The 13,165-nt window shown below is 34.8% G+C and overlaps 1 protein-coding gene across 4 annotated transcripts in view; it reads left to right on the plus strand.

The window, feature by feature from the left end:
* The window catches only part of Drgx (Dorsal root ganglia homeobox), a 190,060-nt gene extending 180,523 nt beyond the window's left edge, over window positions 1-9,537 (plus strand). For all 4 annotated transcript variants that reach the window (XM_066281851.1, XM_066281850.1, XM_066281848.1 and 1 more), the window contains exons 7-8: window positions 6,622-6,758; window positions 8,592-9,537. In XM_066281851.1, the coding sequence (XP_066137948.1) occupies window positions 6,622-6,758; window positions 8,592-8,932 (478 nt within the window). In that variant the 3' untranslated portion in view covers window positions 8,933-9,537. The remainder of the gene's footprint in view (window positions 1-6,621; window positions 6,759-8,591) is intronic.
* The last annotated feature ends 3,628 nt before the right edge of the window (window positions 9,538-13,165 follow it).

The following is a 13,165-nucleotide window of genomic DNA, read 5'->3' on the forward strand; positions in this document are numbered from 1 at the left end:
AGTGAATGCTAAACTTATTGCCTTATGCAGGGTGATTTTCTTAGGGTCCCCGACTTAAAAAAATTTAAACATCCACGTAGTTTTATCGGAATTTTTGTTAGTTTGTAAATAATCATAGAGTCAAAACAACTTACAAATGTCGTTATATTACCTATAAATATGACATTCATATCGAAAGTTTTTCCAAGTAATGGGAAATAAAGAAAATAAGATATTTTGTCACGCAATTGCGCCACCCTGTACAATAAAATCGTAGTTAGTACTAATATCCGGCCGGTATTTTAAGATCAAGTTAGTGAGAGGCGGTTAGTGTCCAATGCTCTAATTAACAGTTATTTAACGAACAAGTACATTATTAATAATGATGATTCATAATCGAGACATTTCAATGCTTGGGCGTAGTGAACGTGTTAATAAGAGTCGAGATTTTTTATTACATGTTTTCGTTAAAAGAAAGCAACATTTTAATGCTTTATAATTTGTTTTTTATTATTAACATATATCTTTAACGCAATTGAGAAAACAAGCTACACGTAATCTGTGCGTTTCTAAAGAAACAGAAAAGTAATGACGTTAATAAAAGATAAATCAATATAACTGTTTCATCAAGTGAGATCAATTTATCCAAATTATCCACTACATTGTTGTTATTGATATTTAACTCCAACATCACGATCATGCGGCCTGCAGTAAATTTTCTCAAATCCACTGGTTTCATTAATTTGATCAACATCAATGAATAGTATTCATTAAATGAATACCAGCAACTTACATTTCGGCCCTTTTCTTAACGTCCATTTAAAATTCCGTGCAGCAACAAATTTGTTGCAACTCTTGTTCAGATTCGGTAAATTCGGAGAATTTAAAGATATCTTTATTAAATGGCATTTTCTTTAACGGTTAAATGAATGCAGTTGCATCGTTGAGTGCAACCTCTCCATTAAGGGGAAACTTTAGATCGCCTGGTACCTTTCCGAATCGTAATCCCATGTTCAGAAATATAATTATTGCAAATTACGAAACGAGTTTAGGGGAAGACCTCCAAAGCGAAATTCGCCATCCACTCTAATCAAATCAAGGGATTTCGCAACATTTCGTCGAGTTCGAGTCCAAAGCAAAGCCTATCCCGAGTGGCTTAATTCAATTTAATATAGTTTGCATTAATTGCCATAGCACGTATCATAATCGACGGTTGATACACATTCCATTTCCATATTTGGAAATTTCATCCTGGCACCCTGTCCTGTCCTGAACGAACAGGCAGTGGCGGCATCCAGATGTTGCCCTACGCACCTTTCGAGGTGACAAGTAAGACGATTCACATTTTCAAACGGGCAAGGCAAACTAAAGTATCAACACCAAAAAAATGTACGTTTTAAGTAAAATGTGAATCATACTTGCCAGAGTTATGAAACATGAAAGCTCGAGTGCAATATCCTCCGCCAATGATGTCTTTCTCGTTTTAGTTGGAGTCGTATTCTCTCCCCATTCTCGCCTGAAAGTTGGCGTTCGGAATTCCTCAACTAATGCAAAGCAAACGGCTTTCCAATTTGCTGTTTGATTATTTATCACATTCATTTACATATCGCATTTGGTGCCGTGTCGGTGAAAATGGCCGCATAGGTACACTGATTTATGTAAGCTATGCTTATATGAGATTATTCGACGTTTTCAGTATTACATACATAATAGTTAATTGCTCCACAATGGCTTGAATTCCAAATGGACCACAAAAGAGCGATAACTATAGTTTACTTAAATTATTACCTGGACAGTAGTAGCTGGTAAATTTGTAAATAAAAACAACGGTTATAAGCTCTATTAATCGACACTGCTCGATTTTCCTAGAGGCCTTTTCTTTTTCTGAATTTTAGTTTTATTATTATGGTACGATAAAATGACGCAATCTGTAAAACATTACTACTGTTTTGTTCAACAAATATCCACTGACTCCGTTTTAAGACACAAACCGTAATCCTCAGGGATGCTCTAAAGTAAATTCGAGTCTAAACATTTTAACTGAGGGCGGATTTGCTAGGGCACCAGTGGAAACATGTCAGCAAACATTATTAAAGACGTCAAACAAACAGGCTTTCATATTGGCAAATGTAATATAAGAAATGCGACATTTTGATTTATTTATACGTTTGAGCCCGGTCGGTGGATAAATGGAGTTCGACTTGAACATTATTTTCCAAGTGAAACCATCAACTTTTGTCTCAATCAGTTTTCGCTGTATTAGGTTCAGTTGGTGAATTTTATTGGTTTTTGCTTATTTGCAATTACTTCTTTCATATGAAATATTTGAAATGAGATTATGGCTTTCAAATAAACTTTAATGTATTGATAAAACGAATTATTAAAAAGGAATTGAATATGCTCTCGTAAAAATATTGATCACTTTACAAGTGTAACAATGCATTGATCATTGAGCGCCATAAACTCCAGCTATTAACACACAGTGGTAATCAAATAATGGATGTAATAAAAGAAACACGATGAAGGTTCAGAAAAACGCAAACGTCTGCACTAAAATCTTGTAGAACCATCCGCTAAAAGAGATAATTTGACATTTATTTTAAGAAGGATCTTGAAGGGAATTCAGAAAAATTAAAAACGGTTTTAGCAAATATCACGTTTTTCCTGAATGTTTGCAGAATGGTCTGGAATTTTCGAAAGTTTTCGGACTTAGCGATGTTACCCGCTTTGAATGTGTCCCAATATAACAGATTTCGAATCTCTTACGGTTTTCGAGATCTTTATTGCCAATTGTAAATCCGAATAACCATGTCTATTGTCTTTTATAAAATTCTCTCTGACAGTTTCTCTGAAAATAGTCCGTTTAAACTTGGACATTCTGACACAGAAGTTCCTTAAAAAGGCACTTCGTTCGAAAAATTGCGTTTCCATCACAAAAGCTTCTCAATTTAAATACACAAGACAAGAAGCCTTCTTACATGAAGACGGTCGGATTTTCATGTTTAAAATTTAAAGGTAAAATTTGCTTACGCTCGGGGGAAACTACATTTGGCCGTACAAAACGGATCTATAAAACATATAAATTCTATATTCTTTCTGTGAAGAGCCATATTACATTTTGAAAACACTGAGAGCGAGGCAAGGATCCGACAAGATGGATATTTTTAAATATTCATCAAGACAGACACAAAGAAGGTAATATTGTAAAACGAATTTTTCATTTGCTGAAACGCAAACACAAAAACTCGGCTAAGAGCTTAGGGTGGAAAGATTTAATGTTAATTTGCAAGCTTTAAAGAGAAAACCACATCCGGTTATAGCTGCTGACACTTGTTATATTCTTCACCTTGAAATCCGTATAGACTTTGCATTTCATGTGAGAAATTCATTAGATTCCAGATAGCACGTGTCATGAAGTGTTGAGATTGTTTGGTGACTGTAAGTGAAGATGAATACAACGAAACTTTTTACCTTATCGCTATATAAAAACGTAAAAAGGCACACGAGTAACGTAACTTGAATATTGCAGACTATAAAGTTATAAAAATTATATATAAAATCAACTTTTTGAGGTCACATTTTTAATAAGTTGGAACAAAATTGAATTGAATCAAGAAGAATTTTTCCATAATTTCTGCAATCTTATACAAAAGTAAACATGAAATACGTGCGAAAATCACTTGCCATATTCGGAAAACGTGAAAAGTGTTAGTTTCATCACCAGTAGCACAATACATCCTTTCACTTTTCATTGCAAAAATGATGAAATTATGATATACAGGGTGTTACTGAATACGGGTCCGATATTTCACAGGGGAGTTTTCAAATAGTTTTAAGATGGAAAGTTCTTATAAACACGTATCCTAGCTCGTCTACTTTTCAAGATATGGGGTGTCAAAGTTGAAAAAATAAATCACATGTTGTTTGACATCAATCGATCTCTTCCAGCTTAATTTCGTATTCAGGTTTTTTTTGGAATGAGAATTTCTAGTCCAAAAAATCACCCTGTGAAATATCCGACACTTATTCAATAACTGTCTTTTTATGTTTTACGAGAATAACTGTGAGCGTAGGTAATCTGTTTGACATCTTCCTATATTCAAATACTTCTGGATAAATAAGTGCCAGAAACGGGTGTCGTACTACAAGAATAATTAAATGTACTTAACATGCTGTGTCCACATAGATCGCATATGTTGTATCGAAAACGTGCCTTTTCGCTGTTCTATCTCAGGTAACTCAAACTAACAATCATTGCGAACTTGGGCCAATAAACGCAATTACATTAGAAATTGATAGTTAATCTAGTCGGATTGGGTCGGAATTATCGGGCGCAAGCCCAGCAACACCTGACATGATTACATTAATATTGCTGCTCATAAATAAACGCGCACAAATTAGAGCGACTGTGCAATTAATTAATCAACTAATTAACAGACAGGTGAGATCAAAGAAAACCCGGCGTAACCCCGACAACGGCCTAAATCGGGTTTGCGGATATGCCAGGCACGAGCTTCACTTGTAAAAGCGAAAATTAACTGTGTAGTCAGAGATAATTTGTTTACACAGTTAAAAAGAATTTTCGGGATTATGGGGTTAACTCGAATTTTAGCCCTTTGCTAGTTGACTTGATTTTTTCTTCTTTAAAGTTTACGTAAATAGCCCCAAGATACAAGTCTTGAAAAAGTTAATCAAATTTAACCTTTTTTAAAAAATTTGACATATGACCCCACCTCTATTTGACAGGTTATGTGGGTGTACCTGCATCATATCATCATGGAAATATTTAGGGGGCGGCCACTACTCGGCAAAATAGTCAAAAAATGCTGATGGCCCTATGGTCAAAAATGCACCATTTTCGATATAGAGGGTGACAAAATTGATTTTTTTTTCAAATTTTGTGTTTTTCTCGCATATCCCATTAGTCCAGTTTTTAAAATTTCGTGCACTTATTTTCTCTAAGACTTTCTACAACAAAATGTCAAAATCGTAACATGTCCAGGCGGTTATGGTTTTTTGAAATCTTATACAATTTTATGCTTTATATTTTATTTTGGAATGAATTCTGATATTAAATTTAAATTTGTCCTTCAGTTCTTTAGTTTTTTAGTCTCTTGTAATATTTTCATATCCGTCACCGTTTGCATGGAATTCGTAAAAATATCCATCGATGTAAAGAAAGTATGGAAAAAAATGATCATCCGGCTCAGTTACCAACTATCTGAAGCAACTCGTAACATTTAATGAAATTTCGTAAAATAGAAATAAAATTATAAAAGCTGTTGAAAATGTTCTTTAAAAAATATGAGAACGTTGTCACCCTGTACAACGAGAATGGTGCGTTTTTGAACAGAGATCTATTAACATTTTTTTATTCTTTTACTGTGCCCTTCCGTCCCCTGAAAATCTTCATGATGATATGTTACACCCTGTATTAGGGCTGTAACACAGTTGTGAAACTAGCTGAAAGATATGTATAATAATCGAGGTAACATAGCGGTACTCACAAGGAATCGACTAGATAGTTGCATCTTCAGAACCTTTCAGGAGGTACTGGATGTAGTTTCCAGCTGGTGTAAAAATGGTTGACATTTTTGAAGACAATTTTCTCAAATTAAAGATTCAAATTTTATACTCATAGACTAACTGTAGCCAACAGAATAGAGAAAAATAACCACAGCAGCGCAATAATATAGTTCATAGTCAAACTGCTAGAGGTACAGCAAAGTAGCCACGTCCGTTCTCTACCTCGAAAAAACTATTTAGCACGCGCTAATATTTAACTGGACAGATAGTAACTCTTTTTTCCTCGCGTATTAATTGGTATACATGAATCTCAGACAAATCATTGAATTCTCATGGTTTCTAGTTCATCAGAAGAAAGTCAAATTTAATGCTAAACATTGTTGACAACCAGAAAACGGATTACTAGAGTTCAGGAAGAGTTCTTAACGTAAAACAAAAACTCCATTTAGGCGCAGTTACTGGAATTACGCCCTTAATCTCAGGAGCAGCATTACTACACTTTTTTAATTTACTGGCCGAAAAGAGTTTAGGCACTAAACACTTTTTCTAGAAACTTATTAGTATAAGTAAAGCATAACCCAATGGAGGGCAATACTTTTTGAAATTAAATTATAAATTCAACCTGTATTGCTACCGCTCTAACATTTTCAACTTCCAGCGGGAGTCTTCGTCCAGTATATAATAAATATAAATGAAATGTATACATAGTGCCTCTCGCCCGAAAAGGGGATAAAAGAAAGCTGATTTTTAGCGTTTTAAATTCCCTCCCTTTAATTCACCATTACGCTTTAGTACACCCTCCGATTTAAATAAATAATAGGCCATTTTTATGATGCGGCGGGCCCACAGCTAATTTGATCACATACATTATTTAAACGGAGAAGAAAATTCCGCAATTACTTTGTGTATTGCTGCATGAAAGTTTTAAGCAAGATTATCGCTAGTCTAAATTGAAATTTATGTTTGCTTTATTTAAGTTCCTGTTAACATAATTTTTAGGTAGAAATATAATATTACGGCGTTACTGCTACGCTCTCAACATTGAGAGAGTGTTACGGGGCTGAATTTTTCATTAAAACACATTGAGCGCAATGTAATATTTTTTCTTTGTTTCAGTCCGGGATCCGGATTCAGACCGATCATGGACAGTGCAAATGGACCTAGAAACACGCCGCCATCCTTGTTCTTTCCATCGCATTTGGCCTCCCATATTGGTACTCAGTTCTCACCACCACTGTTTCCTTCTTTGAAAGGTAATGATTATAGAATAACAATAACACATTGTCTAACTAGTACCGAAAACACTGCTTTTGCGCACGAGTGAAAGAATTTCTCTGCACGGGCTAAAATCAAGGGACGTAATGGCCTAATTGACGGTGATGATTGATTTTCTCACATATTTCATACAATATTTGCTCTGCGACTGTGAAAACTACATACGCAAAGACTGCAAGAACTTGCAATCTATTTCGTTGGGAATTTTAACCTCAGAAAGTGCAATATTATCATTCCTTAATCAATGTGGGCAAAGTACACTTATCCCACCGATATAGGGATGCATAAATGATCCGTTATTGCTAATAATTTGAGATCTGCGGTTTTGGGTCAAGGTGATTAGTATGTTTCCGTTTATTTTACAACTAGGCAATAGTAGTATAAAATTTTTGTCTGTACTATACACTGCCAGAGTTGTATCGAAAGGACAGTCGATAACCTAAACGACCCTGAATTGAAAAATTTATATCAATATAGTTTTTAGGAGCAATTTTTTTTGTTCAGTGGAATGTTGCTCATGTGATATTTTCTTTGGTTAAATTATGAAATTTATCTAACTGGGCATTGAATGAAACTTAGAATTTTAGTTCGTTGGAATTCTATAAAATTGGAACTTTAGAGATCTATGTTAATGAGAAAACTAAATCTCTTCTTATGCACTTCTCGCATTCACCATGTTCAAAATGTTCGGTGAAAATATAGATCCCACATATGGTGACACAGGGACAAGGATTGTTTCTATCATATCGGACACCCTAATAACTCCACTATACATGTCTATAAATCAAATGCTGTGTCAGCTCATATTCCCAATATTGCTAACCTACTTAGTTGCAGACAATGTCAATACTCAGTTCTTTAATCCTCTTATCGAGTTAAAAGTTTGAAGTTTCGAAAGATAATTTTAAAAGTAGCAGGTGCAAATTGCCGACAAATTGGCAAATGTATTGTCTTTATCCATGCGAGGCATTAGACTAACAAAATTAAGAGTGTTATACGGTTATTTATGGAATCATTTGAAAATAAATCCTGATAAAAAAAATATATCACGAGAAAATCCAAAACCAATGGCTAATTCTTAAATTATTTTTGTGTTGACATCTATCTCTTGCTCTTGATTGAAGATATGAGTGAATAAAGGTGGGCCTATTACTAAACTCAGACTTCAACTAAATTAAGCTTAGTTTTTTCAGATCAGAAAGAAATTAGATACCATCGGAATAGAAATTACTTCTATTTTATTGAAAGTTGCACCTTTTTTCCGTTGGCGCATCCATATTTTCACTTATTTTGAGTGTAATTTCATGTAGAATTTAGGGCTAATAACAGTGTACAGAAACTTCAAAGAACTAAAAAAAAGTCAGAAGATGAAAATTATTATTGAGACTTCATTTTGATATTTTGATGTAAAATGTGAGTTGACTGGTCCAATTTATATAATTTGAAAACAAGCTCCGTATCATTTAAAATTCACCGTAGAACGGGAAACTAGTACATGCTACCCTTTCTGGACTTAATACTAATTAGAACAGAAAGTTAAATTCCGATTTAAGTGCTGAAAACTCTGGTGAACTGAGCGACATCCCTTATAACTCACTCTATTATCTCACCTTCCATCTCATTTACTCATTCGTCATTTTCAACTCGTTCTTTTACATATCGTTCAACCTCTCTCTTTCTCGACTATTTTATAATAAATATCATGTCCACTTGAATTCATTCATACATTCATATTTAATTGCTTGGACTACATTTAAAATTCTGACAAATAGATCGACTTTTAGTAAACAACATGTTATGTTTTGTTGCAGGTTTCCCAGGATTTTGCTCCTGCTGCCCAATCAAACCCTTAGGCAGCACAATCTCTCCTCACCATTTACTTCCCACAAGCGACTCCAGCTCTGCTCTTTCGCAGAATTCTCCCGTGGGAAGTGACCAAAGGCAATCGAGTGTTGCAGAATTGCGAAGAAAAGCCCAGGAGCACTCTGCAGCTCTGTTGCAGAGCCTGCAACATGTGGCCAGTTTCCAGCAGGCAGCGGGGTTGAATTTTCCCCTACTACCACCTCTGACTTTGCAGGCTCTGCAGAGAAAGCATGATATTGGAGGGAGAGCGAGTCCTGACAACCCTGTGAAGGACCATTCGCCTACATAGGATTAGCGCAATAAAATACAAATATAACCGAAGATCTAAGCAGTTAATTAGATCTAAGGGATCTAATTGCCAGGAATGCAACTAAATTATTATTGACATAATTTCACCTCAAAAATTATCAGCTATGAAGTAATTTAGTAAAATAATATGTCGTACAACGCAAATATGCAAATTCACAAGAATGAAATGAATTTTAAGTATTGTAAAATATGTAATTTTAAGATAATTATACAATTCAACACTTCTAGACTTACATAAGATGTTATGCAAATAAATTATATAGCTGTAGGCGATTATTACCTCTTTTCGAACTGAGACATTGTTTCAATGGGATAATATGTACAGGTAGTAAGCTGGTTTTGTAAAATCGATGAATTTTTCAAATGTAACTCCAATTGGCATGAAGTCTAATGTATATACCACTTAGAAATGTACCTACTGGTCATGAAACTTAGTTATAAACGCAGATTTATCTTTACCAAAATTATTGTGATGTGATCGAGGTTTTAGTGATTTTTTATTAATTTGTGCAAATGTACATTATCTTATGCAATATTTTACATTTAGTAGGAATATTGAATAAATTATGAAAATACAATTTTAAATTGACATTTAATTTGAAAATTCCCAACCCTGTTCGGTTTGATACCTGGAATTTAAACACAAAACAATACGTTGTACAACTAAGAACTCGTAAAGATTTAAGTCATCTAGATTATTTCATTACTTTGGATTAGTTAGACAAAAGGTATTTGTTCTTAATTAGAAATGAGTATTTACACATTTTTTGAACAAACATTTATACATGTTTTAATTCATTTGATAAAAGATGGCTCCAGAATTATTTCCGAAGAATCGATCTTACATTGTTTAAGGTTGGTTCTGTGTATACCGCTTTATTAATTAATGACCTCGATTAATATTTGACTTTGTATTAATTCGCGACTTTGAGAGCGTTGTGATTCATTTGATGCAGCCTGAAGTCATAACTGCTTGCATCTAACCTTTCACAATACCCATGATTCATATGTGCTCGGTATCTGTCTATTGTGCAAGTTTGAATTTTTAACATGGGGATTCAATGTTGAGATAGAATCGACAGGAGACACTGTTACCAAATTTACGCTCAAGCTTACCTAAGTTTGTTGAAGCGCTCAAAACCAACCCAGAGTCTTTAAATGTAAGTAGATACAATTTAACGTCTGAATTATCTACTTAAACAACTTGATACCTGCATTGGGATATATATGTCTTGATCAGACTGTAAGGTTTAAGATATATAGGGTGTTAAAGCTTAATTTCAGACTCCATCTTTTCCTAATAACTCCTACACTTTTTGATATATTAAGTTGAAATTCGAAGAATATGCTCCTCACTGAAGGTTACATACATAGATTTCTCGATCGTTTGCCTAAACCTTCAGCAGGACGGTTTCTTGAGAAGGGCAAGACCTCCTTTCGCATCAATCTCCAAAAGTTCACAAATCTTCAAACGACAAAAAGAAAGATACAAAGCACATGAAGGAAAATTACCGTTTGACCGTACTTCTGGTGAAGGTATTCTTAAAATTTTTATGGATGACTCAGAAACTTAATCGCCTGTTGAAAGAAATTTATATCCGACAGTCAACATTTAGTCAGTTCTATAGTATTTTTGACTCAAAATTTCACCTGTTTTACTGTACGAGGATCTTAATGAAACAGACTACAGCCATAAAACATAAATAGCAAGCTCTAGAAATTGAAATTTTACATAAAAACTAAAACTAATTGATGAAACGAATCTATGACCACAAGAGTGACACCAATTATTTAAAGAATAAGAACTTCATTAAAGGTTCAACTCATGCAGGACATCACAAACAAGGCTCCACTATGTTCTTATAGATCGCGGGTAGAGCTATTTCAACAAATTCAATCGGTGTCTTTAATTTAAATACAATAAGGGTTGCTGTTGCTGCTCTCAATTTTTTAGCTGGGGAAAGTACTTGCTTTTATTTCATAGCTGGATACGAAATAAAAGCCGTTTTGCCCCCCGTTCAGATTAAGCAAACTGTTACTTTAATCGTCAGTCAGACGTTATAAAAAATTATTTTTCAATTAAAAGTAGTACAAATAATACTCTTCGTTTAAAAACAGATATAACTAAATAGTCTGCCAAGAAGGTCGGATCAAAGCGTGAAGCCGAAAGCGGAATTCGTAACCGATTCACACAGACAAAATACAATCAAGTATGAAAACAAACGGACGGCGTCGCAAAAGGCGTCGCGGCGATTATCGATGCGTCTGAATGCGAGGCAACCATTGGCAAGACTCAAGGATGGGGCGGGACCCCTCTGCATGGGGTTCAAACCGGAACTATTGTTTGAGTCTATTAACGGGACGTCGATTTCTTTTGCCATGCAATTTATCCTGATTACATAAAACGCCCCCGAAGTTAGGATAGAGTATATGTAACAGAAAGAATTTTTTTTTTTATTTCCGAGAATCCTTCCGCCATTAGACAAAAATGTTAAACTGCTGGTCAGCTATATAGCAAATTAACCCGCTAATGGTTCATGTTTAGATAAAAATTTGTCTTACTTAAACCCTTTCACGTAAAAAGTTTAATGTCATGAAAAATTGATCTTCACTTGGTCCCATCCGAGTTAACCGGCAGGAATAATTATCACGTTTGCTCGAGATAAATATTTAAATAATTTTAAATCTACTAGTGTTCTGTTTTTGCTAAATATTAAAATGGTTTTTTGTATATCCGAGATTGATGCCACGTTTAAACAAGAGTTATCAAGTGTTATCCAAACTTCCCGTTGCTACTAAAAACACCGTTACTCGCAATAACCTCTTAGAAAGAAATACTTTAAATCTACAAAAATTCATTCCCCCTAATAACCGGCAAGCGAGATAACCCTCTCATGTCTAAAAACTTTCTGTACATTACTGTGTACACATAAAATTTCAGGCTATGTGGTTACTGGTTTTGTGCTTGTGCGCCCTCTTCAGACGGCTGAACGCAAATACACTCATGTAAGGCGTTATTGAGAAGAAAAATACAAGTAGCATGAACCATCATGATTAGTGAAATGAGGGTGGTTGTTCAACTTGTTCAAACGCCACAACGGGATTAACGACAGATGTGGCGGCAGATCGCAGCACTGAATAAAACCATTTTTTTTTCTTCATACTTTTACTTCTGGCTTTTACTAGGTTTAAAAACACAGACGCCCAACATTAATTTTTTATATTTGGTAATCGGTCCATACTACAATGATATTATACTTTTGAAATAACACCTACACATTCCACCATGCGAGTGGAGACTAGCTTTGACCCGGAACTAATATACCCGATGCAAAAGCAAATGAAAGAATTACCATAGAGAGGCTTTATGGCAGCCACCGCTCAGCATTTCAAAAAGTGGACGAAATCAAATGAAAAAGCTATTTAGTCTCAATTCCAATTTCCATTACATTACAGCGCGCTCCACCGGGTGTCTGGATAATTAATCTGGAATATCACGAATATTAATATCCATAAATTACAGTGGCAAACAGCATCAGCAGCCAATTCCATTAGAGAGTTGGAGAGCGGCTTGGAACTTATTACATGGAACGGCGAGTTGTTTATGTCTAGGCAGAGTTCTAGAATAATCTGGAGAGAAATGCACTGAAAAAATACCGGTACCCGTTGGAAACTAAATTAACGAGAGGGATTGAGAGTGGTCGCTGCATCAAGCGAAAATTTTCTCTGAAAAGGCTTTGAACTGGAATAATGCTCAAATGAACATATTTCGAACAGTATTATTTTGGTTTCTTTTCATCTAAAACCCACCGTATACTTAATTTAAATAATAGTTAGTTTGATTTAATCAAACCTGCAGTTCTTCATTTTACTCAATGGAAACCATCATATGCGTTTCACTGACTGACAGATGGAGGAGACTTGAAAAGTTCTATGGCATAAAATATTATTTATTTCATATTCGAAGGATGGGAATCCATGCTAAGCCTCCATCGTGCAATTTGGACCGATCATGGATGCAGCCAAGGCTCAGGTATACGGTGTTCATATCTAATTTCACAATTGCTCTCATAATTCAGTCCAAATTAGGCACTACGTCACACGTTTCTACTCCAGGAAATTATACACAATTAGCAAACGTACTGATGTAATTTATAGTCGACATTACTAGAGCATTATTCAAGCCGAGTTTTCGAGAAATGGCGCGTAATTA

This window comes from Euwallacea fornicatus, chromosome 4 (assembly GCF_040115645.1).
Source record: "Euwallacea fornicatus isolate EFF26 chromosome 4, ASM4011564v1, whole genome shotgun sequence".
NCBI lineage: Eukaryota > Metazoa > Arthropoda > Insecta > Coleoptera > Curculionidae > Euwallacea > Euwallacea fornicatus.